Consider the following 26,491-nt stretch of genomic DNA (forward strand, 5'->3'; position numbering starts at 1 on the left):
CTGAGGAGTGCAGCCGTGTGTGGGGGGCTGCTGTGGGCTGCTCCAGCATCACCTACCCCAAACTGCTGGTGGAGCTGGTGCCCAGAGGTGAGTGAGTGCCAGGGGTTACTCCATCCCCACCGGGCTTTGCTGCACCCTGGGGGTGCTGCCAGTGTTGTGGGGGGGACCCTAAGGATGGTCTGGGAGGGTCGGGGTGACCCAAGGATGGTCTGGGAGGGTTTGTGCTGGGGGGGACCCCACAGATGGTCTGGGAGGGTCTGTGCTGGGGGGACCCCATGGATGTTCCATGCATGGCACAGCCCGTGCAGCCCCTCCAGGGTCTCTCCAAAAGTGAGGTCGGGGGATGTGAGGTCCTGGGGTGCAGCTGAGTGTTCCCAAACTCCATCCTCACCCCGGGGGAGATCCCAGTGTGTGGCTGCAGAGGGTCAAGCACCAGCCCGGGGCGATCCTGTTCCATCCCATCGGTCCCCAGCAGGGCTGCGGGGTCTGATGATCGCGGTGATGATGGCAGCTCTCGTGTCACCCCTGCCCTCCATCTCCAGCACCAGCAGCCCCCTCTTCACCACGGACATCTGGAGGAAGCTGCGGCCGCTGACCGGCAGGTGCTGACCGGGGGTTTCGGGGACACCCGGGGGTTTCGGGGAGACTGGTGGGGCCGGTCAAACCTGCAAAGCGCCTCCACTCAGCCCGGCTTATGTAAGGAGAACAAACCCATGGATTATTTTACGGATGAAAGCGCTGGAAAGGCAGACGGGGCGCTCGGTGCAGCCTCTCCCCGTCGCTCCAGCCCGGTCCCCCCGGGAAGCCGCTGCCGGTGACACGCGGGGATTTGGGGTGCCCGCACAGCCCCGGGAGCCCCGGAGCCAGCACTGGGGAATGCCCGGCACGGCCACGGGCAGACAATAACAGTGAGCCGATCTGGGTCAGGGCTTTTGGCCGGGCTCGGCTGGACCAGCGGCTGTAGGAGCGGGTGTTTCACGGCATCCTCCTGCTCACAGGGGGGGAAAGGGACGGGCAGCGGTCCCGGCGAATGGGGGTCCCGCATTGTCCCCCTTGGGAGGAGGGGTGCTTGTCTCAGGGCCTGCTGAGCCCTGGCAGTGGCTTCGCTGCGGGTGACAGGGGTGTGACGAGGCAGGACAACTTTCCCGAGGATGGATAATGAATGTTTGCGAAGGGCTTTGCCCGCCCGGGGCGGGAGTCGCTGCTGCGGCGGATCCCGGGCGACTTCCTCAGTGCGAGCAGGACGCTGCGGATGGTAGGGGTAGAACCGAGAAAATGTGCTTGGGAGAGGGGAAAAAAAGCTCTTTAAGCTGCAAGTTTGAGGTTTTCTTCAGCGTGGAGAAAGGTGGGATGGGTCTTGAGTAGCTGTCAGGGGGTCCCAACTGCCCCTGCACCCACCAGGGTGGGGATGATCCTGAGATCGTGGTTTGGGCTGGAAGGTTCCTTAAAGAACATCTCGTTCCAGCCCTGAGGAAAGGGCTTTGACTGTGGGATGGCAAAGAGCTCCAAGTTCCCAGACCTGGGGGTTTGAGCTCCTGCTGCAGCCGTGGTGCCTGGCTGGAAACTCCCGCTGGTGCTGGATGCTGCTCCATGCCAGGGTGGGGCTGTGGCGATGGGAACATCTGATCCCTCCCGAATTCCCCCAGCCCGGGCTGAGCCGGGTGCTGCCCTGCATTCCCTGCCCGGATCAGCAGCACTCTGCCCCCAGGCACACCCAGCTCCCACCTCACTCTGACGTTCCTGCTTTTCCAAGATCTTTTAGCCTCAAGACCAGGTTGGACAGGGCTTTGAGCAACCTGGTCTAGAGAAAAGTGTCACTGCCCACGGCAGGGTGTGGAGCAAGATGAGCTTTAAGGTACCTTCCCATCCAAACCATTCCATCATTCTTTGATTCTCTCCTCTGTGGCTCACAGACATTCTAGGCAGAGGGATTTCTCCTTCCCCATGGACCAGGGCGTGCATTTTAAGCTCAGGCTGTTTCCCCTTCCTGCAGCACCAGTCAGAAGTGGCAGTTCCAGCTAGAGCTGCTTTCATGGATATGTTTTTCTTTTATTTTTTCTTACTCCTGTTTTTTGAGATGAGCAGATGGAGATGTAGGAAATTTTGTAGAGCTGCAAATAAGCTGGGCTGAGCTATAAATGCAACAATTTTGGGGTGGGTCCTACCCAGGCTGGGCCTAAAATCTGAGGTCTGGCCAAGGCCTCATGCTTCAGAGGAGGGTGATGCTGTGGGGTGTGGATGGGATTTGGGCAGGGATGGGTCAGGGTGATATTGAGGACTAACAAAGCCCCCTGTCCCAGCCTGGCAGGGTGACCTGAGCATGGGGCAGCTCAGCCCATGTCCCCAGCTCTCAGGCATCACCCAAACCTGGCCAGAGAGCAGCCAGGCTTTGTACATGGTGGCTTTTCACAGTGCAAGTGTCCATTGCCTGTATCAGTATTTTCTGTTATGCTTATCTTGTCTAACACCCTGACAGCCCCTGGGGTGGGGATGAGGTGCTTGGAGAGGGGAAAAATGAAGATTTGGGTGGTATTTTTTATTTGTTTGGGACGTGGTGTTTAAATCCACAGGTGCAGCGAGTTGTGTGTTCTGAGCACTGCATTCCCTGAGTGCATCCCAGGGGGTTTGAGGTGTGTGTGGGGCATTTGTGGGGGCAGAAAATCGCTGGGAGGGGTTTGGGACAGACATTGAGGTGGGAAATAGGGGCTGCAGGGAAGCAAAACCACAGTGATGCAGCACCTGAGTGAATGCAGGGACAGGAGCACCTTGGCAGTGCTGGAAAAGGAGCAGCCACACTCAAGGGCAAAACTCAAACACATTTTACTGGCTCTAAATAAAAAATAATATTAAAAAGCTCCACAATTTGCAGCTATGAACAACACCTGCAGGATGGAATCCCTCTGGATCAGCCTTCCCTGGTACCCTGAGTCCTGGAATTCCTCCGTGGAGTTATGGATCCTGGTTGTGTCCTGGCTGCCTGCAGCCCTCCCTGGAGCTGGGGCTTTGCTTAGGGGATCTGGAGAGGAGCCAAGGTTTGGGGTTTGGGGCTCAGTCCCTCTGTTGCTGTCATCCCACTGGATTGTGGCTCTGGGAAAGTTTTTCTGGCCGTGGTTGAACGCTCCCCGCTCCCTCCCTGGGGGAGCAGCGCTGCCCCAGCTCACAGAGCTCTGGGGGTCCCAGCTGAGGTTCCAGAGTGTCGCAGGGCGTGCCAGGCACCACCCTGGGGACAAAGGGACGCTCAGGCCGTGTGTGGGGGTGGGGACAAGGGGCCGGGTCCTGCCCTGTCGCCGCGGCGAGGTCACTTGCGGAGGGGCTGGACGTAGCTCCGGGGGAAGAGCCCCACCCGGCCGTAGATCTTCCCCTGCCACCAGTTGGGGTCGGGGCAGTCCAGGACCTCAATGATGTCCCCACGCAGGAAGGGCAGCTGGGAGCGCTCGTGGGCTGAGAAGTCGAACTGGGCTTGCACGAATCGGGGTCTCTTCACCTGCAGGGAAGCCGAGGGCAGGGGTTGGTGGGAGGAGAGGGGTCCCCATCCCCCAACCCCCTGCACTGTAGCACTGCCTGGGCCCTCTGATGGGGACACTGTGCCACCATGGGATGAGGACGAGCCCTGGGACGCTTGCTTTGAAGAGACAGAAGCTAGAAAAGGGAAGAGTGGAGTGCTGGGGATGCCCCCAGGTGCAGAGGAGCGCACCAAGGCACAAAATTCCCTGTTCTTGCTGCTGGGGGACCCAAGATGGGTGCCCAGGGCACCCTTGGAGGCAGCTGGCACCCTCTTCTTGCCAGGTCCTTCCAGGAGCTGGAGCCTTCCCCATCCCAGCTCCCAAAGTCCAGTTTTGCCACCTCCACAGCCACTGTCCCAGGCCTGGCTTTGCTGGAGTTTGGCTGTGCCCTGTCCTGGTCTGGCTGGGCTCTGCCACCTGCCCTGGGCATCACCCCTGGCCCGAGGGACAGTGATGTGTTCCCTGCCCTGCCCTGCTGAGCTGCTCCAGGAGCTCTTCCTCCCTGCAGCACTGCCTGTCTCAGGCTGCTGCACCCTCTCTACTCCTCACCCCCTTGAGCCAGGGGATAAATGTCAGGGATGTCCCTGTCCCCCTCTGCAGGGACACTGAGCCTCGAGGGGGCTGAGCAGGGGTTTGGGACCCACGGCCCCTCCCGTGGTGGTACCTCCTGGGTGTGTTCCTCGTCGCACAGGAAAAGCTGCTGCTCTTTGACAATGGTGGTGGTCCTGTAGAAATCCACCAGCTCGTTGAGGGAGTTGAACTTTTCCTCCCAGAGGAAATATTTGCCGTTCCTCTCCCTGAGCACTTTGAAGTGCTGGACATGCTTCCCATAGCTGCAGAAGGAGGATGGATGTCACCCTGGCAGCATCCCCTGAGGTGAGTAAAGCCTGGGGGTGCTGGCAAGGTCGGGGTGAGCCCGTGGGTCTCACTGCACCCTTCCTGCTATGGTGGGGATGATGGTGGCACTGGGGTCATTCCTGGCCCTGCAATGAGGACCCACAGCCGAGCCCTGCCACAACTCACCCCACAGGCAGCCAAAACTTGGTGCCCTGGCACAGGGGGGACTCAGGATGGCAGTGCCAGCCACGTGCAGGGCAGCTGGCTTTGTCCAGGGCCACATTTGAGGAAGGCGTGGTGAGAGCTGCAGTCTCGGCACAGCCCAGGAGGCTGCAGAGGCTGGAATTGTTCTTCCCAGTGCTCCTGGGGACCCCCGAGCTGCAGGGGGACGGGGCAGGCAGAATTTCCCTTGCTTTCACCCCTCAGGGTGTGCCTGGGCTGAGAGCTTGGGGTGCCCCGAGCCGGGGCAGAAGCCGACGGCGGCTCCCTTTCATTAAGGGCAAGAACCTCCCAAAACGTTCAATTAGGGATTGAAAGTGTGAGAATGTGCCTGGCTGGCCTGGAGCTGCCCGCTGCTCCCCAGGCTGGGGCGGGGAAGGGGCGAGATGCCCGGGGACTGGCTCTGCCCCTTGTACAGCCGGTGCCGAAATCCTGGGGATGCTGCAGCCCTTCATCCCGGACGATGCCCCGGGCTTTGTTCCTGGGAATGCTCTAGGATTCATCCCTGGGATGGACCGGCCTTTGTCCCTGGGGATGCTCTGGGCTTTGTCCCTGGGGATGCTGCAGCCCTTCATCCCGGAGGATGCCCCGGCTTTTGTCCCTGGGGATGCTCCGGGCTCTGTTCCCCCGGACTCTGCCTCCAGCTCGGCCCCAGCCCCGTCATCACCCACGGGTTTGTTGTGTTTTTAGGGGTGTCCCTGCGGCGGACCCCAAGCGAGGCAGCGGTGCAGGGAGCAGGAAGAGCGGGGATGGAGGCGGAGCTGCGGAGGAGAGGAAGGAGGGGAAGGTCCTGTGCGAGGCTGTGCTGGATGTGTTGCGGCTCCGCAGGTGGCCAGCACAGGGCAGGGTGCTCACACACCCAGCACACACGAGGGTGGCCCAAAGCGGGGGCTGCAGGGACCCCTTCCCCTCCTGCCCCAAAGGCTCTTACCTGACGGAGAGGGAGAACTCGCCCGGGGCGCTCTCGCTGTCGCGGATCAGGAAGGCTCCCAGGTGATTGCGCTGGAGCAGCCGCTCCTCCGCCAGGTGCCGGGAGATCCTGCCCGCGTACCACCTGCGAGGGGACCGGGCTGAGGCACCGAGAACCCCGGTGCCGCCGGCACAGCAGCGTCCAGCGGGCTCCTCACGGGGCTGCGACCCTCCCCCGGCAGTTTCTCCCTTCCCTCCCCCTCCTGGTTCATCTCAGCGTTTTTGGGGTGCTGTGGGCACACGGTGCTAGCGCAGCGTCACCGACAGCCGCCGCCGCATCCTGTCACCGGGCCTGTCACCCTCTTTGCTGCCTGTCCCCTCCTCCACCTCCCTTGTCCCTTCCAGGCGTAGAGCAGAGACCCCTCAGTGCCAGGACAAACCCCTCGTGCCCGCACTGCCCAAAGCAGCTGCAGGAGCAGAGTCCCCGTGTCCCAGCCCTGCCAAGGCTGAGCCCGGCTATTTCAGGTCCTCGGGCCGTGAAGATTCTCTGCTGCTGTAAAAATTGAGCAGTGAATGATCAGCCACGGAGTTTAGCACAGAGCCAGCCCCACAGGTGCTGCACGGAAGAGGCTGAGTCTCGGTTGTTATCCCAAGCTGGAGCAGCAGTGGGATGTGCCCCGGGCTGCCCCGAGCCCACGCGTTCGCTCTGGCATTTAAATGTGATTTACCAGGGGCTAAGGATGCATAAAACACAGGTTCAGTCAGCGATGGATTAGGCTGGGCTTTAATAACGCAGTAATAGGATTGGGTTTAATGCAGTCGTAATCCCATAACGCTTTGTTGTTCCCCAATTGTCATTTATTTAGTAGCAGCTCGGTGTGAGGGCTGGATTTTTGGGGGCACGTGGTTGTGCTGCTGCCTCCAGTCCCCTCGGGCTGTGGTGGCACTGGCAGACTGACCCCAGCTCTGTGACTCCGTTTCCCCACGTGTGGGACTACCCTAGCTCGTGGCAGACCTTTGGGATTTGGGATCGTTGTCTGGCTGGTGGGATGGTACTTACGGGTGTGGCTTGACCTTGATGTAGTTTTTGGGGACAAAGCCCTCGCAGCCAAACAGCTCAGCCTTGTACCAGTTCTGGTCATCTTCCATGTTGAGGATCTGAGGTGGGAGAGGCAGGAAGGTGTCAGGGGCTGCCATTGCCCTGGGAGAGGGGCTGAGCGGGACCCCATGGACACCCCCCAACCATCCCCTGGGGAAAAGGGGGCTCTGACAGTGCTGACACACCCTGGGGGTTTGGGGTCACAGAGCTGGAAGGTGCCTGGTGTTGTCCCAAACCCCTGCCTAGGGAAGAGGGTGAAATCTGTCCTTGGAGCAGCCAGGACATGAGGTCCCCGTGTCCCCCGGGAGGTGGCAGTGGGTGCTGACACTGCTTCCGTGTGACAACATTTTCCAGCCTCCCACGCAGGGGCCCGGGGCCGGCGCAGCTGTGAAAACAGGATCCGAAACCCGGGTCAGGGCACGGGGAAAACACGCCGGGAGGCAGGGACGGCACGGAGGGTTTGGAGCTCTGGTTCCAGCCAGGTTGTGCCCCCACTCTGCCCAGGGGGCTACAGGGTGCCTGGGGTCCAGGAGGAGCCCCAAAGGGATGAGCAGATGGGCAGGGAGGGGCTGCCCTCACTCCCATCGCAGGTCTGATGCCCCCTAGGAATGTTCTGAATCCCCCTGGAGCTTTTTGGGATGCTCAGGTGGCATTTGAGAGCCCGCCCCAGTGCCATTGTCCATGTTTGGACTCCCTGCTGCCCGGATCCCTGCAACCTCCCGACCTGCTCTCCGGACAGGGAAAATGTGTCCCAGCCCCGAGGGGCTGCCACAGAGCACAGCTGGTGGCACTGATGGCTAGGGAGGCCACATGCCATGTCCCAGCTTGGGATGTCCTTCTCTGAAGTTGTACCTGGTGGCATAGGCGAGCAGGGAATGCTGCTCCACACTCCCAAATCCTCGAGGTTGGTTCCTTATATCCCACAGAAAGCCCCAGAAGCATTGAAATCAGGGACAAGAACACACTGGTGTCACCACATGCCCACTCTGTCCCCACAAAGCGACAGCACCCAGCCCCCCTCGGCCGGTGTCCCCTGTACCTTCAGGGTGTCCCCTTTCTGGAAGGGCAGCTCGTCCTTCTCCGTCGCCTGGAAGCTGTACAGGGCCACCGACTCCATGGCTCTCGGGGTGTGTTTGGGGGGTCCCGGGGCTGCCCGGGGCTCGCAGCCCGCGGGGCTCGGGGCTGCGCACACGGCGGCGGGCAGGAAACCGCGCTGATGTCAGCGCTGCCGGGGCACCACAGCTGCCCAGATGTGCGGCGGGGGCGGGGGGAGCCGTGCCAGCCCACCCGGCTGCCAGGGGATCCGTGTGTCCGAGGATGGCAGAGAGGATTTGGCGTTTCCTCCGCGGTGAGCGGTGGGCAGCAGCCGGGATAGGATGGAAGCGGGATGGTGATGGGCTGGGCAGGGGTTGAGGGTTTTGGGATGGGTGTTTGGAGAGCACGGGCAGTGCTGATGGGGGAGTCTGTGGTTCAGCTGCCAAAAGGGGGTTTGGAATGGTTGTTCCAAAAGCAAGAAAATCGCGGCGGGTGGGAAGGGCGGAGGCGCAGGGAGGTGGGTGGATGCACACACCTGGTTTCTTTGGAATTCAGAGCGAGCACTCCGTGTCTCAGCTCTGAACAGAGAGCTTTCAGCACAACTGATATTGACTCTTTGGGCTGTGGCCCCTTGAGGGGGTTGATTTTTTTCCAGTTTTCTTCTGCGGGGTTTAGGGAATAAAAATCCCTTTTAGACTAAAACTGAGCACTGAAACTTCCTGCTGCTCCCGTGGGCGTCAGGCACGGGGTGTGCAGGGCTCACACACTGGGTATCATTCCCAGCGGGAGGGTCTCCGGAGCTGTTCAGCCTTCCTGTGTGTGGGCTGGCATGGAAAATCCGCCAGACACTGCCTGGCTTTGCTGTGAGGAATTAAACCAGGGACAGCTGCAGCGCAGTCCCTGCCCATGGATTTGGGCATTTTCCAGCGAGGAGCAGGATGCTGCTGCCATCTGCCCAGGGTGGATGAGCCATGGTTCTTGTAGGGCCGCTGTGGGGACATGGGCTCGGCAACTCTCCTCTCCCAAACCTTATTCCCATTTATTGACTGCATCCAAAATCTGTAAAACCCCACTGAGCGCCTGAGTGGAGAGGGATGTGCAGGTAGAGGCAGAATCCCCAGTGGTTATCCTGGGATGTGCTGGTCCCAAGGGATCTGGAGATGCTGGGAAGGTCAGGGAGGCCGTGGGAAGAAGCTCCGTGTGTGCTTGGCTGTCACGTGGAGGATGGGACTCAGCAAATCCCCATGTCCCAGAGAGACTCAGGGGATGGGAATGCAGCAGGAAATCATCTTGGGATGAGCTTCCTCTACCCCTTGGCAGCCTTGGGGAGGATGGAGCTAGATGTTCCCTGGGGAGAGCAGCCCAGCAGAGCTGCTGTTCCACCATGGCTGTGGCCAAGGGCCTGATCTTGTCCCTGCTCCATCAGCCCAAAGTCGATGATGCAAAGGCCACTCCAGGCCATCCCACGTGGAGAACGGGGCAGGGACAGTGTCTGGCCACTGGAAAGGGTTGGTATGAGAGAAACCTGCAGCTCAGGAGTGGATTATTGGGATGAAAATCAGCTGTGCCGAGGGGGACACCAGGAGCAGTTTTGGGGTTTGGGGCAGCAGAGAGGCTTTGGGAGCACCTTGGGGCGTCCAGGCTGGATCCACACGTGGTCCCACAGTGGCTGGGAGGGGGCAGAGGACAGTGGTGGGGTTACAAAGGGTCCCCAGGCCTGGAGCAGCGGGCAGGCTCAGGAGCAGGGCGGGATCCTGCCAGCAGATGGCAGCAGTGCCCCAAGGGACACTGGGGACACTGGGGACACTGGGGACAATGGGGACACTGGTGACACCGGGGACACTGGGGACACTGGGGACACTGGGGACAATGGGGACACTGGAGACTCTGGGGACATCGCCACTGCCCCTCCACACGGCCTCTAATGGGGCAGGCAGACCTTTTGCCATCTCTGTCACCTGCTACATCACAACCTCTCGCTGTCCCCTTCCCTCTCCCCTGTCCCCCCGTGCCCCGGCCACGCTCCCCGCGCAGGTTCCAGGTCCCCTCTCCTCGCTGGTGGCCCGCTCGTGGCTCGCTGTCCCTGGCTGGGTCACTGTGGGGGTGACAGCAGCACCTGCACCCCAGGAGAGGCTGGGTTGCTGCCAGAGAAGTCTCTGGCCCGTTTTCTGTGTTGGGAGCCAACGCTGCAGCGTTCAGCTGGTCCCTGGTGCCCCATCCCGAATCGCTGTGCCTGGCAGGGTGGGGTCCTGGGGGATCTGTCCCCTCATCCCTGGGCCCTGCATGTCCCCAGAGTTCAGAGGGACACAGGAGGTGCCACATAGTAGCTGTTGGTTGGGTGACAAAGCTTGAACTTTGGAGTTAGGTCCAAAGAGGAGATCCCAGGGGATCCCGTGGATCACCCGAGGGCTCAGAGCAGAGCCCACCCTGCCCTGGCTTTGGCCACCAGCCCATGCTGCCTGTCCCTGTGACCAGGGGAGTTCTGTGACCCCGGGGACAGCAGGAGGAAGGTGCCAGGGGCTCTGGCATTGCCCTTTCCCAGCTTAGGGCCATTCCAGGCGTTGGGAGCTGCCTGCAGCTCCTGCTGACTCCCGGCTTGCCCAATGTGCCCAGCCCTGTTTCATCAACATCCTGTGTTTACCTGGCTGCAAAATCCCCACGCAGGAGGGAGGAAGAGGAGGAAGGGGAGGAAGAGGAGGAAGGGGAGGAAGGGGAGGAAGGGGAGCCTCTTCCCCTTCCTCTGCATCCTGGGGAGCTTTGTGATGGACACCACTCTGGGCTCTCCAGCTTCTGCCTCAGTGACCATGGGGTGTCCCAAGCCTGGCTTTGCCTCCTGAGGGGCTTTAAGCCAGGCCTGGGTGGTGCAGGGCTGGCAAGGCAAGCTGGCTCATTGCAGATCCAGGGCTTTACCTCCTGAGAAGGGAGGGGGATGGATGAGGGATGGATGCTGCCCCACAACACAGCATTGTGCTGGGAGTTGGGAGTGCAGCCCAGCTCCTGCCTGGGATGGTGGATGTGGATATACCCTGAAGGATAAAGGCTGCAGCTCCCTGTGTGCCCTGAATCAGCCCTTCCCATGGGGATCTGGATGTCTCAAGGAAGGAGGAGCCCCACTGAGGCCCCGTGCAGAGAGGAAGCAACATCCTGGGCTAGAAAATGCCACGTCAGGGCCCCCAAACAGGATCTCAGTGTCAGCACTTTCCCCCAGAGCAGAGGCCACATCAGTGAGCGTCGGATCTCGTGTGTAACCCAACTTGTCAGGAACTTGTGTCACCATTTACACCCTGCTGTAGCTGAGGACAGAGGAGCAGACCCCTCTGGACCTCACATTATCCCACAGGACCTGTAGGAAAACATCTACAGAAGGAGCAGATCCACAGACAATTGGCCATGCTGGGTCCAGTGTGGCCATGAAAGGCTCCTTGAGGTGCTGGTGGTCTCCAGATGTGGAGCTGCATCTCCTCAGGGTCAGCATAGGTGTTTGGGGCTGGTATTGGGGGTTTTGGGCTGGTAAACCAGAGCAGGGCCTGCTTGCCTGTGATGGAGGTGGGTTGGGAAGTGGGACTGTAATCTCATGGGACAGATGTTGGTGAGACCTCACTTTCTGCTTTTGACCCCAAAAATGGATCTGGAAAAGGACTGGAAGTCATGAAGCCTCAGGTGTGGAATTCAACCCCAAACCTACAAGCAAGGACCACTGATGGGGTCATCCTAAACAGCCTCTTCAAGAGGGACACAGCCTGGGATGGTGGCTGGGATTGGCCTCCTGGGAAAGGGCCAAACTGTTCTGCTGAGGAGGGAGAGCCCAGACAGAGCAGCCTCAGGGGAACAAACAGTGGGGGCTTCCTGGGAGTGGCCAGGACTCAGTTTTGGGCTGCTGGATGATGTCACTGTCAGTGCCTGGCGCTAGGATGGGGGCTCAGGCCAGGATCGTTTACAGAGGTGTGAACCATTAACTAATTAATCATCAGGGCCAGCACACCCAGAGGCTATGTGCCTCCCTGGGCTCTATAAAAGGAAGTGGAGGCCACTTCTGGGGTTTGGGCTGATGAGGAGGAAATGTTCTCTCTTGTGGCTGTGTATTGGAGCTGCTCCTGAGATCCTGCTGTTTCCTGGGATGCACCAAGAGCAAAAGGTGAGCTTTGTCCCTCTCTATGGTGGCTGTGTCCTCCCTGGTGTGATCTGGAGAGGATGGAGCTGCCCAGATCCACCTGGAGCAGGTGCTCAGTGTCCAGCTGGCAGCAGATCTCGTGTGCCCCATGGCTGTGGTGTCCTGGGGCCTTGCTGTGGTCACTGACACTCCTGGGGCAACTCTGGGACCTGCTGGGTGCCCTCATGTGGGTCAGGCTGTGCTTTAAGCTGTGGGAGGAGTGTTTTCTGCTGAATCCTGCTGTGGAAATGCCTGATGGCAACTCATGGGATGAACAGCTGTGACTGGCCTCCAAAATCCATCCCTGGTGCTGGGCTGCCTGCCTGGGCTATGGAGAAACTGAGGTGCCCACACCTAAATTTCCATGCTGCAGCATGGATGGGAGTGGGGAATGCTCTGCCAGCTCTTGTGGGTCCTCAGAAACCATTCCCAGACAGCTGCAGCTGGAAAAAAACCCTGTGCTGCATTCTGCCAGAGGGTCACAGCACTGCTTTGATTCACACGGGAGGCAATGAAAAGGTTCCCTTTAACTGGAAGTTCCAGGGAAAGCTGGCAGGAGGCGTGCGGCTGGGGTGGAGGCTGTTTGCTGTCGCTGTTTGCCATGGGGGGAGGCTCCTCGCCCTCGGCATGGGCTGGCAGAGAAACCACCCATGGGCAGGGGAGCTCCCACCGGGCTTGTCCGAGGGGAACCGGGAATTTGGTCACATCCCGGAGCCTGAACGGGTTCCAAGAATCTCCCCCTCAATAGGAGCATCTGCTTTTTTTCTAGGAATGAGACAGAAAAACCCACCACAGCAGCAGTGTGTAGGTGAGGGCACCGCGCTGTCCCCACCGTGACTCACCCGGGGGCAGCTGCGATTCCCGGGAACGACAAAAAATAATAATAATTTTTAAAAAAGTAGGGAGAAATTGTGAATGATCGCTGGCTGCCGGTGACTGAGCTCTCCAGAGGGGTAGTCAAATTTCGGTTCCTCCCTAGGGCTGGTTGGTTAACAAAGAAGTTATTAATAACCAATTAAGCCACAGCTCACGTCATGCCTTCCTCTGGAAGTGTGGCAAGAGCAGCCTTGGTTCCTCCTTCGGCTCTGTACCCACCCTGCTGCCTTGGGGGGGACATTTGGGTGTCCCCTCCCCTGAGAGCTGCTGGGGAGGGGGACATGCCCAGGTGCCACCTCCCAGGTGACCGACTGTGGGTGACCTGAGACTGGAGCACGGTGTGTTTGGCTGAGCTGCTGGTGTGGCAGCAATTTGGGCAGTGCCAGGGCAGGTGGTGACAGCCGTGGGGACACGGAGGGATGAGGAGGAGGAGGGGGATGTGCGCGGTGCCACATCCCGGGCAGCGCAGGCGGCTGGAGCGGAGCGCCGGATGCGCCGCGGAGCCGCAGAGAATTCGGGCACTGTGCTGCTCCTGAAACCGCCTATTCAGGGCACAGAGCGGCGGCACAAGAGGGAGGAAGCGGAGGGAAGATGGAGCACTGAGAGCCTCTGTGTGTGTGGCCGGACGGATGCAGGTGCAGCTGTGGATTCCCTGGAATCCGCGCTGCCCTTTCCTGCGGGGGAGTCCCAGAGTCCCCAGCCCTGCTGTCACTCTGATTTATTCCTGTGCCACACTGTGTCCAGTGCTGCCTTTTCCCCCATAGGTCCGTGTGGGCTCTCTGAAGGCTCATCCAGTGTTGGGCTGTCGCTCGTTGCTCTGACCTCTCTCCTCAGCTGAGTATCTGCAGGAAATGTTTGGTAATTAAGGAGCTGTGAAAAAACTGCCCAGCCTGTCATCAGCTGGGGCTGAAATCAGCCTCAGAGGATACATGGGAGAATCCACACACGTGGATTCTGTCCCAACCCACCCCGTGTTGCTGCATCTGCTGCCCTTTGGAAAACCAAGCTGAATAAAGCTTTGGTGGCAGAGCCCTCTCAGGGCACTTTTCCTGAGCGGTGATTTCCACCTGTGCGAGGCAAGAGGAAAAACTGAGTGCAGACATTTCAGGAAGCCACAATAAACCTGATGAATTCCTCCCAAGGGCTGTGTTGGGCTGTGATTTCTGACACATCAGCTGTGGCAGTCCAGGGTGATTTCAGGGAAGCCTCTCCAGATATCTGTGTGTAAATGAGAGCAGGATCTGAGTGCTAAAGGAACGCTGCCCAGGGGTTTGCTCCAAGATGTGTGTTCTTGCTTTCTCTTAGCAAATGCAGCCTCCTAGGAGGCAATTCTGCATCTTAAATAAAAAGCCAAGGCATTACTTTCTCTTGAACTATTCCTGTAGAGATGGAAACAGCATTTGCTTCAATGGAAGAGTTTCAGATCCCCAGGAAAATGGTGCTGTGAGCCCCCTCCCTGTGAAGCTGATGGCAAAGGAACAGCATCACTCTGGCAGGGACCATGATGTAAGGCACTAACATTAGCACAGGTAATAAAAGCCCTCCCCATGTAGGTATGTTTGGCACAAGATGCATTTGCAGTACAAGCAAAGCATTTGGCAAAATTCTGTAGAATATTTGTTTCTACATTGTGTTACTTTCAGCATCTGAAATGCAGATTTGTCATCTTCCTTCCTCCCTTCTCTTCCTCTCCCAGGCTGAAAGAGGAACTGGGTTTGGGTTTTGCTGGTTTTTGGGCTTTGCTGGGGGGCTGTTGGTCCCTGCAGGCTGAGCAGCTCGTGGAGCTGCTGCTGAGATAGCTCAGGACACAGTGGTGTGTTATGTCCGCTTGTCATATTAATGTTACATGGTGATGTCCTGCTGGTCCTCCCTGCTGCAGAAACTGGGATTTCAGTGCCATTTCCTATCAGGGAGGCTTAGGTTGGATGTGAGGAAAAGGTTCTTCCCCAGAGAGTGATGGGGAACTGCCCAGGTTCCCTGGGGAATTGTTCCAGCCCCAAGGCTGCCAGAGCTCCAGGAGCATTTGGACAATGCTCTCAGGGACTAGGAGGGATTGTTGGGGTGTCTGTGCAGGGCCAGGAGTTGGATCAATGATCCCTGTGTGTCCCAACTCTGCATACTCCATGATTCAGCCTCTGGCATTGCCTGGGAGCAGGGCTGGAGGCACCACGGGGCACAGGATGCCTTGGAAGGGCTCAGATGAGCAACAGGGGCAGGAGTTTGATTGTGGGCAAGCTCCAGCTCCAAGTGAAGGGTAAGGTGGCTGGAGGAGTCCAGGGAACCTCTGGAGCAACAGGAACAGTCTGGACTGGGTGCAAAGGACTGGAATCCCTTGTGGGAGACCCTCAAAAACAGCTTGGGAAGGGGCTACAGCCCCTCCCCAGTGTGGACACCTGTGTCTTCTCCCTCTGGAAAGCAGATTAGCACAAATTCTATATCCCACCTTGATACCTGCTTGCAGCTCCCTCAGCTGGGATCAGGAATGCAGCCTCAGTGGTTTGCAGCTGTGCTGTTCTTGGCTCCCCAGGGCAGAGACAATTCAGTAAATCATTTTAGCATCTGTTTAAGTCTCCCTGAGCACCCCTGGGTGTGGAAGGCTTAGGGAACGTGCCAAGTGTCTGCAAGGCTCAAGGGGAGGCTTGAGGGTGGAAAATGTGTCAGTCCATGGAGAGCCTGGGGAAAGGAGCTTCTCAGGGATGGAGTTTTTGGGAGAAACCCAGGAGAGCTGAGGAAAACAGCACGTGGGTGCTGCTCTTGGCCTCTGCTCTGAAGGATGATAAACATGAAGAACTGAAGCCAATGTGTGGGAAGATATTAATATCCATCCTGCTTAAAACCAGGTGTCCAGTCCAAAATCTGAGCACTGGTAGTGTTTATAACAAGTGTATGAGGATATAATTGGAGAAGGACTTTTCAAGGGGTGTGTAGTGATAAGATAAGGAGGAATGGCCTTAAGCTGAAGGAGGGCAGGGTTACATGAGATATTAGGAATAAATTCTTCCCTGTGAGGGTGGGGAGGCACTAGAGCAGGGTGCCCAGAGAAATTGTGGCTGCTCCATCCCTGGAAGTGTCCAAGGCCAGGTTGGAAGGGGCTTGAAGCACCCTGGGATGGTGGAAGGTGTCCCTGCCCATCTCAGGGGGTTGGAGCTGGATGATCTTTTAGGTCCTTTCCTACCCAAACCAGTCTACGATCCTCTGATAGGAGGAATAAGTGAATGAGCAGTCAGAATTCCACGCTGTGTTCTCCTTGGATTCAGCAATTCTGGGCACCTCCCAAACTGGAGCTGTGTCTGCAAGATGCATCTTGAAGGAGGCACCGTTGAGTGACAGCATCTCCAGTTCCCTGCCTTCCCCCAGGCTCTGATCTCAGAGCAAAACAAGAGGTCCTGCCCTGCCTGGAGGGAAAACTCTGGAGTCTCACGTTTCCCTCTCAAGTGCAAGCTGGAAAAGCTGATGCAGACAGTGCCTGCAATGAAGAGCAAGGCACAGGGTGCTCGTGTGGAAATGCCTGTCAGTTTTTATTTAAGGGTCAGCTGGTGGCCTCTTGGAGGAAGTGGCCTGTACAGCCCAGCCCTTCCTCCCCAAGTGCTGGAGATCCTGCTGAGTGCAAAGAACTTCCCTGTTGAGCTGTGCAGGTGCCACAAACCTTTCTTCCTGTGCTGGTGGGACGTGTGGGGTTTTCATAAACAGGCATTTTGGACTTCTTTAGTTTTCATGATTCTGGAGTCGATTATTCAGCTGATGTTTCACCAAAAGCCACTTTCAATACTAAAATCTGTTGTGGTTGTGTGTGGTTTGCACCCCATGCCCTTCCCAAAATGCTCTGAGTGACGTGGAAGCATCTTGAGGGACAGGGGAAACTTGCTGTCTGTAGCAACTTGTTCTGCAGTTATTTTTGATTGAGGTTATTGTGGTTTGTGCCCCAGAAAAGATGGGGCTGTGCAATGCCAGTTCCCAGCAGTGCTGGTGTTTGCCTCTCAACTTCTCCTATCAGAGATGTCTGATTTCTAAAAATCAGAAGGCAACAGACCCCTTTGATTTCCTGTCGTGTTCACAGGGTCAGGGAGCAATCCTGTATTTCTCCATCTCAGTCCATAAGAATGTGGAAGCTCGTAGGAGTATTAATTACAGCCAATTATAACCTGCTTGACTGGCTAAGGGGCTCAAATAGCTCCTGAGACTTGATGTTGGTGAAGAGGGATGTTTTCCTTCCACCAAGTTTTTGAGGAGCTCAGAGCAGGTCTGATACCTGGAGCAGCTTGGCTGGATAATGTTAGGATTGAACATGTTCTGGAGGAATTCTTGCCTGCAGTGCTGTGCAGTTTGTTTGCTTTGTGGAGTCCTGATGGCTTGTCATGAATCTCTTCCAGCCCAGCTGGTGAATTTTTTTAATCTCCTTGTTTATCACACAGGGACCATGTATTTACAGCTCTGCAGTGTTGTTTAGAGTTTTTTACAGAGGGAAAGTTCCTGGGAAACCCTATTGAGGGTGAGATGGGGCAGCAGGGACAAGTTTGGAGTCACAACTGTGCATGCAGATATGAAAGTCTGAACTAGCTCTGTGAGCCTGGGAATGGAGGAAGTCACTTGCAGAAGTGGGAATCAGAAACCCAGAAATTGGGCCAACTAATTAAGCCACTGGCTGGATGCTGTGCAAACACAAACCAAACAGACAGCTCTCAGTTTTCATCTGTCAAGGGGGAAAGCTACCAGCTTCTCAGTGATGGGCATCCAGCTGTAACCCAGGGATGTGGCAGCACTGTTCCAGCATCTCTGGTTAAAAGATACAAAATACCTGCAGCTCCCAGTACTTGCTCTGCTTTGGGGGGGGTCACATCTTTGTGTCTGAGAGTAAGGCTCTGAAATTTCAGCTAATATTACAGCTAATTTGGCTGGAGCTGAGATGGCTTTCCAGGCATGGAATGCTCTGGGAGCAGAGCACATGTGAAGGAAGCTCCAGTTGTCCCAGTGATGCCCCAAATCTCTGTGAACACTATACTGTGGTGTGATAATGCTGATTTCAGTGTTGGTACCCCTGATTCTCTCCAGGTAAGGGGGTGGATGGATTGCTGCATCTGATTCCTGTGGGGAAGGTGGTTTCTGGGGTTTTCTGCTTAAAAATGAAATTCCATATGCTGGACCATGTCCTCTGACAGCAGTGGCCACAGGCTGGGTACTTGGTTGCAGGTACACATCATTTACCCCCAAGTGTACAAAGTCTTTTGCCACCCTTTCCAGCCATGACCTGCTAAAATCCCTGTCCCAGCAGGAGAAAGGAGACTCAAATCCCACAGGATTCTGCAGAGCCAACCCACAGGGTGTTTTCCCTCAAGGTTAGAAACAGCTGGGAGGAGAGAGGACAATAATCCCAGGCCACGTGAGATCCTTGTGCAACTGCACAGGTCATCCTGCAGTTTGGAGGTTATTATGGAGCCTCTCTCAGTCTGAGGATGGGCCCGGGGCAAAAGGGAGGGTCTGACACTCTGGGTGACATTCTTTGGGTGGCTGCAGGAATGAGGAGGAGGAATTCTAATGGGTGACTTCGTCCATCAGCTCCATCCTGGCAGGAAGTCCTCTTGTTGTGACAAGGAGGAAACCAAGAAGGATAGAACAAACTGTTCCAAGCAAAAGGGAATGCTCCAGCAGGAGCTTACAGGCTCTGCCTTGGTGTCTTGCTTTGGGGAGCCAGATGGTAACAATAAATGAGCCTGACTTTGCTGGGCCTGAGTCTGCCACTCCAAACTGTGCAGATGGTCCTAATGGGTGAGTGCTCCCAGCCTGGAAACAAGCAGCAGATCCAGGCTCTTCAGGTCAAATGTGTTCCTTGTGTCCTATAAACCCAGAAAAATACGTCCTGAGCAGTTGGTGTGGCCTTGCATGGCCCTGACCTCTCTTTTCTGCTGATGTGGGTGCTGATCTGAGCTTCTGGTGAGCTGGTTCAGGGAGCTGAACTGGCTGAGAAGCAACACACCCCCAAAAAAGTGATTAATCTTCACCACAGGTGGTATAAGCCAGTGCTGGTGGCAAGGAGGGAATGGGAAGGGGTGGTGGAGGAAGGGCAGGAACCACAACAGCCTGACTTAGGTCAATTAAAACTTGTGGAATTTCACCCCGAGGCTTCAGTGGATTTAATGTAAGCAGCACAGTAGCCTTGGCTTCTTGCTGTGGCATGGGAGAAACTGCACCTCTGGAGCAGTAAGGAGAAAGGAATGAGGGAAGGTGCCCACAGATGAGAACATTTCCAGCTTCTAAAGAAACACAACACTTGGTAATTACTAGAACTAAGCACATTCGAACGTCACTGCCTCTTGCACTGTCAGAGCACATTCATTCTGAGAAAATCAGAATGTGCTGGGCTTGCATTCTCCCTTCTCTTTTCATGAATCTGCCAACGTGTTCAGAAAAGGTCTGGTTTGAATACCCATATTAGAGGTGTATTAATTTTGAACTTGTCAAAAGGAATATTTGCATTGGAAACAGTTCTACGAGTTTGTCTGCATCACGAAGGGAATGAACCCCCTCCTGCTGGCTCTGTTCTGATTAGCTTGGGCTGCTTCCAGCTGAACTCAGGCACAGGCTCACTGGGCTCTACTCTCCCTCATTCCCAGCCTCCTGCTTTCCTCCCTTATTAAAGAGGTTTGAAGAAGCCAGGGTAAATATGATGGGAGCTAAACTCTAATTTTGGTTCTCCTCTCCTTGTAGACAAACTCTGGAAGTGTGGTAGGGCTGCAGACCCTGTGGATCCATGTGTCTAATTGAAGCAGACAAAACTGTAACTCAGACTTTGCATATTTCAATGAAATATTCATGAATCCAGGAGAGAATAACCCGGGGTGAACATCAAGTTGTATAATCTGAATATATTCTCTATAACTGTCAGCAACATGCAGACAGCTCAGAAAATTCCAGGGAGGGTCTGTGCTTGTTGAGAAACATCTTGCTGCTTTGGCTCTAAGGACAATGATGATTGTGTTTGCCCAGACTATTTAATTAGCAGATTTCCCAAATTGGGCTCTTAGGGACTGAAGTCCCCATTTACCCCATGTGGAAGCATGTGGATTCCCAGGAAGGCTGGGAGGCTCCAGCTGCCGCTGGAGTGGAGGGTGCCCAACCTCCTGAGACACGAGGCAGTTTCTCACTTGGCTATTTAATCCAGGCTGAACATTAAACACACCTTCATTAGGTGATGCTCGTCTCTATTTCTGCATCGATTCCTCTGAAGACCTGCAGGTTAGGAGTGGGAAGGAAAATCAGTAATGGAGCAAAATGACTGTGATTTAGAGATCGGATTGCAGGCAGCCAGGGCCATGCATCAGGATAATGAGATTCAGTCTTGTTTGCTTACAAGCACTGGAGACAGAAGCAGAAAATGTGATCCACCAAGCCAGCTCTCAGGAAATGAGGAACAATAGAGTGAGGAAATCAAATTTCAAACGGCAGGGATATATTTATGGAGTTTTCCTCGGGATTTCTGCAGAGCTTTGGGGCGTTCTCTGGGCAGTGTTTTTTTCGGGCAGCCGACATATGGCTGGAGGATTAGATCACTGCAGAGCACCGTTGTTTGTGACCTATTTGCTAATGCGGGGCTGGGGTCAGCGACAAGAGACAAATGCACTTGTCACTGTTCGGGGCTTTTCAAAGTGCTGCTCCTGCTGTCCCTCGCACCACGGCCAGACGTTTGCAACACACTCATCAGCTAATTAGTGGTGTGCTCAGCCCCACGTGGGTGATATTCCCATTATGGCTGTGGAACAGGCCCTCCTGGGGCTCCCTGGCAGCTGCTCTTCCCTAGGTTAGTTGGGAGGGCAGCTGGAGGAGGATTTGCCTTCCTCATCTTCTCTGGGAGATCCTCCTGCATTCCAGACATCCCACTCCTTATCCTCCTGCTCCTTGCCTTGCAAAAGTCCCTCTACTCCCACATGCTGGATCCACTGCCACCAGCTTGTCTCTGGTGACCAGTGATAGGTCCTGAGGGCACAGGAAAGTTTAGGTTATGATGGAAGGTTTCTCACCCAGAAGGTGCTGGAGCACTGAAAAGGCTCCCCAAGGAATGGTCATGGCATCAAGGCTGCCAGAGCTCCAGGAGTGTTTGGTCAGCACTCTCAGGCACAGGGTGGGATTCACAGAGTCACAGAACAGTTTGGGTTGGAAGTGATCTCAAAAAACCCTCCAGTTCCACCCCTGCCATGGGCAGGTACACCTTCCACTATCCCAAATTGCTCCAAGCCCCTTCCAATCTGGCCTTGGACACTTCCAGGGATGGAGCAGCCACAGCTTCTCTGGGCACCCTGCTCTAGTGAAAGGTGTCCCTGATCCTTGGTGCTGTCCTGTGCAGGGCCATGAGTAGGAACTGATGCTCTTTGTGAGTCCCTTCCATATTCCAAGAATATCCTGGGAGTGTGTGAGCTGCCCTCTGCATGTGGGTTGCTCTGCTGTTTATCAGGGTGGTGCCACAGCTCCTGGTGCCCAACTCAGACTGTGAATCACGGCCTTGGACTCTGGTTCTGCCAACACGGCTGAAATGTTGTGGCTGGGAAGGATCAGAGATGGCTCGGGTCAATATCCAGGTACAGCCTGTTCCACAGAGGGATGGGCCAGGGCCGCAGTGGGAAGTGTTCTACACCAGCTCCTGGCTTTAAAATCACAGGACAAATGCAGTGACCTCCTGTTGCTAATATGAAACAAGAGATGTAAATTCACTGCCATGAGGCCACCAGGAGGGAACATCCCTGTGCAGCTTGGACAGGCTCTGATCTGGTACATCTCTACCACTCATGAACCTGCCTAGGGTAGCAGGAACACTGCAGTTTAAAGCATTAACAAGGATGCAATAATCAAAAAACAAGTGATTTTGCTTGGCTGGCTTGTTTTATGCACACTAAGGGGCTTGATCTAGTTGGTAGAAAACAGTTTTTTTGGTGGAAGTGTGCCAACTGCAGGAGATTTTTGCTGGGTTTGCTGATTTGCACACTTAATGATGTAGACAGACACCTGGGATGGAGCTGGGAATGGAGAGGAAGCTGCCTCCTGCTCTGGAGAGCTGTCTGCCCAGAAGGCAGGAGAGAGGGCAGCAGGAACAATCTTGTTCTTCTCATTTTATTTTAACCAAGAGCTTTCTTCTCCTTTAGAGCTGTCAGCACCTGACCATTAGGATTAATGAACGTGCACAGAAACATTGGGTTTCCATCATTGCTGTTTTCTTGCAAAGAAGAGAAGGGGGAAGTATTCTTTCAGCTCCTGCTGATACCATCAGATGTGTACTGATCCCGTATTTTTTTCACCCAGAATTTAATCCTGCCTAGCTCAAGGTTAACGGCTAAGCCAGAATCACAGCTCGCTGCAGAAGATTCAGAGGCTCCCAGATGGTGTTCAAGGCATTGGAATGTGCAGCATTTCTAAACAAGTTGCTTTTAGTGCAGCTCACTCAGTGTTTCACTGCAGTCCCCGTTCTTCTGTATTTAAATCTCAGATTTGATAGTGGCTCCATGGGAGGAAGGGCTGGGCTGTGAGAGGTGGATGCTCCATCCCTAAAAGTTTCCAAGACCAGATCTTGGAGCAACCTGGGATAGTGGGAGATGTCCCTGCCCCTGGCAGGGTTTGGAACGAGATGATTTTTAAGGTCCCTTCCCAAACTGTTCCAGGATTTGATGAAGTTCACAGCACTCAGCCTGACCTTCCTTTCACTGAAAAGCAGTGACTCACAAACTGGATTTTGCTTTTGGATTTCTGCTTTCCTATGCTTTTGTAAGGCACGATTCCTCAGGAATCTGGGTTTTAAATAAGCAGCAGCACTGCCCTGTGCCAGCAGTGATCCAAGCAGAGCTTTGCTATCCAGCTTCTCCTCTGGCCCACACCAATCCTGACTGTCTCCCGAGCAGCCACGTCCCGTTTCCTTGAATTGTCTCGTGGTTTTAAGATGGGAACAAATATATTCAAGGAGGACTACAATGGGACCAGCAACCTCCTCCAGCCCATGATGCCGGACACAGGTTTAGTCATTATCCCGAGGGGAAGGACGTGTGCTCTGACCCACCCAGACCATCCGGCTCCTCCTGCCACGTTCGTGCCTCTGAGTCCCTGCTGAGCTCCCCTTCATCACCCAGCGTGGTGATTCACAAACGTGTCCATAAACTGTCCCCTTAGCCATAAATGTGCTTATTTTATATTGGCATCTTCAGTGGGAGGGGGGAAAGTGCAGTGTCTGTGCTGTGTGAGGCAATGGGAGGTTCAGGCTGGACGTTGGGAGGAATTTTCTCATAGAAAGAGTGATTAAATACTGGAATGGGCTGCCCAAGGGTGTGGTGGAGTCACTGTCCCTGGAGGTGTTTTAGGAAAGGCTGGATGTGGCATTTGATGACACAGTCTAGCTGACAAGGGGGTGTTTGGCCACAAGTTGGACTTGATGATTTCATGTCTTTTCCAAACTAATTCATGCTGTGATTCTGCTTTGGGGGCTGACAGCCCACGCTGGACCTCGATTTTTGGGGGATACCCCACCCTGAAATCAGTTTCTCCTGGATGCTGTGGGTGTGGAGCAGGAGTGTGTTCCCCAAACCTTCTCCATCCATCAAAGACAGCCTCAGACCTGCTTTAAAGTGTACCCTGGTCCATAAATGCGATTATTTTGTTATTATTTTGTATTTTTTTGTCCCTGAATTTTGGGTGGATCTCTAGCCCTGAAACCAGCTCCTCCTGGGCTCTTTGAGCACTGATGGGGCTCCCCAAGCGCTCTCCTTCCATCAGAGCCATCCCCAGACCTCCTCAAAAGCGTTCCCTGACCCATAAATCTGCTTATTTTATAAGGACAGACTTTTTTTTGGTATTATTTCACGCGGGTTTTTGAGGGCCCTCTGGCCGCTGTGAGCACTGAGGGCGCTCCCCAAGGCGCTCTCCTTCCATCAGAACGAGCCCCTGCCCCTCTCTAGAGTATTCCTTCACCCATAAATGTGGCTATTTTGTACGACAGACTTTTTTTTGTATTATTTCACCCTGGTTTCTGAGAACTCCTGGGCACTGAGGGCGCTCCCCGAGGCGCTTTCCTTCCATCAGAAGCAGCTCCGGCCCGGGAGGGCCGACCCTGCCTCGCTCCTCACTGGCGCCGGGTCTGGCAGCGAGGAGCCGCGCCAGGAGGGAGGAAAGGAAAGGAAGAGCGAGGGAAGGAGGGGAAAAGGGAGGGAAGGAAGCGAGAAGGGAGGGAAGGAGGGGACGGGCAGCTCCTCGTCCCCCCCGCCCTCAGCGCGGCCGCCGGTTCCGCCTCCTCCGCCGCCTCCCCGCGGCCGCCGCCGCCATGTTGGATGGTGCGTGTGGGTGTCAAGCGCAGCCCGCGGCCGCCGGGCACCGGGACACCGGGACACCGCGCCCGCCCCGCGCCCGCAGGTCAGCGCGGCTCCCGCGGGGCTGCGGCACGGGAGGGGGGGAGGAACGGGCGGGCAGCCCCCGCCAGCCCGCCCTGCCCCTCGGCGGGGCGCGGGGTGGGCGCGGGAAGGGCCCCCGGGGGTCCCCGCGGGGCGGGCGCGGGGCCGCGGTGGCCCTTTGTTGTCGCCGGTGGGTGGCTGGGCTGGGCGGCGGGGCCGGGCCGGGCCCCCGCGGCTCCGAGCTCGGGCCTGGCTCCCGATGGGCCTCCCGGGGCTGCGGGGATGGCGGGGCCTGCGGGCTCGGGGGGCTCGCTGCTCGGGGGGCTCCGGTGCGCCCTGCCCGACCCCCGCCCCGCCGCTCTTCGGCTCCATCGTGGCGGCGCGGGGGTTGTTTTGTTGTATTTTCGGGAATATCGTTGTTTGGGTGATGTGTATGAATGCTTTTAATAATTTGTAAGGGTCTGTTTTATCTAGGGGGGGGTTGGACTAGATGATCTCCAGAGGTCCTTTTCAACCCTAATAATTCTGTGATTTTCTGTGATATTCTCTCTCTCCTTCTATATATTTGCACTGATACATACTTACATATATATATATATATTTATTTTTTAATTTTTTAAAAATTTTTACCTGCAGTACCTGTGATGCTACAGATTAGGGTCGGGTAGTCAGCGAGCTGTATTACATTATTGCTGTGAAATATATTGAAACAGTAATTATCACAGGCTGCCCACAATGGAAGTCCCCTATTTTAAAGCCGTAAGGCTTTAATGTAAATGTTAAAATATTCATGTTACGATTTAAAGCTCTAAGGCTTTAAAACTGGTAGCGTTTGGTCTCAGTTTTATGGGTGTGTAATGCTTCCCCTTCCCCCTTCTCTATCGACACTGATCTGAAAAGCCAAGCGAGATTTTAAATTTACAGCAATTGGATAGATTTCTTGTTCTCATCTATTAAGAAAAGCTGAATTATCTGCGTGCTCATCCATTTTCAACAGGAGGCCTAAAAGACTTGTTGGGATTGTGAAGCTGTTGCAGATGTTATGGGCTGTAGAGTCTGACTTGACGGGTTCAAAATGCAAATCAGGCCACGAGATTAAGTTTTATTATTTTCTCCTCTGAAATATGTGCTTTATGGTAATACAGAACTCTTGCATAATTCCAGTGTGTTGCTGTGTTTTGTGAGACACAAGGTCATAGGGAATTGTGTTGTTGGGGTGTGACATGGGGGATGAATGATTTTTTTTAAAAATTAGAATTAGAAATATATTGTAATGGTATCTTTAGCAAAATGCAGTTTGTTTGGGAGTTACTTCTAAGTATGTTTGTCATGGCTGATTCTCAGATGTGTTTTTTTTGAACAAACTCAAGTTTTGTTGGGAAGAATCAAAACTTGCTGTAAATTTTTCTTTATAAGCTTGAGGTAATGGTACACTAGCTCGACAGAATGTCAGAGATAATCTTACCCATATTAAATATTTAACTGTGTTATCAAAATTATCAAGCACAAATGACCCATGAGTGTGCATTCCTGAAGGTGATTTCTGATAAGGCCAAATTGACTGTGGGTTCCATTTGAGGAAGTTTGACTTGGGGGTGCTGATTGTAACTTCCTTGATTCCATGAGGTAACTCTGCAACATCACCTCTGTGTCACAACACTCCTCTGACACAGCAGCTTGACTTTTACATCTGCTGAGGAATGAAAATTATTACCAGCCTGTAAGAAATGTGATGTAGCACTCACAGGATCTTAAAATCCCAGAATGGGTTGGGTTGGAAGGTACTTCAGAGCTCATCCAGTTCATCCCTGCTGTGGCAGGGACACTTTCCACTATCCCAAGTTTTTCCAAGCCCCATCCAACCTGGCCTTGGGCACTTCAGGGATTCAGGGGCAGCCACAGCTTCTCTGGGAATTCTGTGCCAGGGCTCCCCACCCTCACAGCCAGGAATTCCTTCCCAAAATCCCATCTAACCCTCTCCTCTGGCAGTGGGAAGCTGTTCCCCCTTGGCCTGTCACTCCAAGCCCTTGTAAATAAATCACCTCTCTCCATCTTTCTCTGTCTCTCCATGGAGAGAAAAAGTAGTTGACTTGTTCCCTAGGTAGAAGCTAAGCAGTGGTGGGTAATATTTGGGTTAAATTTGCTGTTTATGAGTTAGCTGATGATTGTGGAAGGGCCAGAGGAGAGATCCCTGACTTACTGTCAGGTAGCCAGGCTGGTGATGTTCATGTTGGTTTTTCACTCCCATTATTCCTACAGTCACATTTAATGAAGAGTTCACAAACATCTGATGTCCAGTATAATGCAGGCAGCAGAAATGAATTCAGCTTGCACTGACCACATCATTATTTACATAACTGGTTAATCATGCTAGTTTTGTTCCAGCTGTCAGCCATTTGATTGCTATAAGACTTGGAGCTTTTAAGAAGCCTCAAATCTTGGATCACTGCTGGGAAATGCCAAAGGCCTAATTTGTTACTTCATAAAAATGCTGATAGTCTCTCTTGAT

General features: G+C 55.0%; 2 protein-coding genes across 13 annotated transcripts in view; one reads left to right on the forward strand and one right to left on the reverse strand.

The window, feature by feature from the left end:
- Nucleotides 1–2,863: 2,863 nt before the first annotated feature.
- GRAP (GRB2 related adaptor protein) lies at nucleotides 2,864–7,931 on the reverse strand. Of its 2 annotated transcripts, none has more exons than XM_079321225.1 (5): nucleotides 7,607–7,931; nucleotides 6,529–6,626; nucleotides 5,491–5,613; nucleotides 4,168–4,336; nucleotides 2,864–3,622 (listed from the first exon to the last, which is right to left on the reverse strand). In XM_079321225.1, exons 1-5 carry the CDS (start codon nucleotides 7,682–7,684, stop codon nucleotides 3,299–3,301), a joined length of 792 nt encoding a protein of 263 aa, XP_079177351.1. In that variant the 5' UTR covers nucleotides 7,685–7,931; the 3' UTR covers nucleotides 2,864–3,298. The 2 variants fall into 2 exon arrangements, with proteins under 2 accessions (XP_079177351.1, XP_079177350.1); XM_079321224.1 differs by having other exon boundaries at nucleotides 2,864–3,484; nucleotides 7,607–7,882.
- A 3,671-nt stretch (nucleotides 7,932–11,602) lies between these two features.
- EPN2 (epsin 2) overlaps nucleotides 11,603–26,491 on the forward strand; it is a 54,141-nt gene continuing 39,252 nt past the window's right edge. For 4 of the 11 annotated variants that reach the window (XM_079320255.1, XM_079320265.1, XM_079320261.1 and 1 more), the window contains exon 1: nucleotides 23,851–24,004. The gene's annotated coding sequence lies outside the window, so the exon portion shown is untranslated. Of the gene's footprint in view, nucleotides 11,738–23,784; nucleotides 24,005–26,491 lie in introns of those variants that run through there. The other 7 variants (XM_079320259.1, XM_079320263.1, XM_079320264.1 and 4 more) reach the window with 7 other exon arrangements.

This window comes from Erithacus rubecula, assembly GCF_903797595.1.
Source record: "Erithacus rubecula genome assembly, chromosome: 17".
Classification (NCBI taxonomy): domain Eukaryota; kingdom Metazoa; phylum Chordata; class Aves; order Passeriformes; family Muscicapidae; genus Erithacus; species Erithacus rubecula.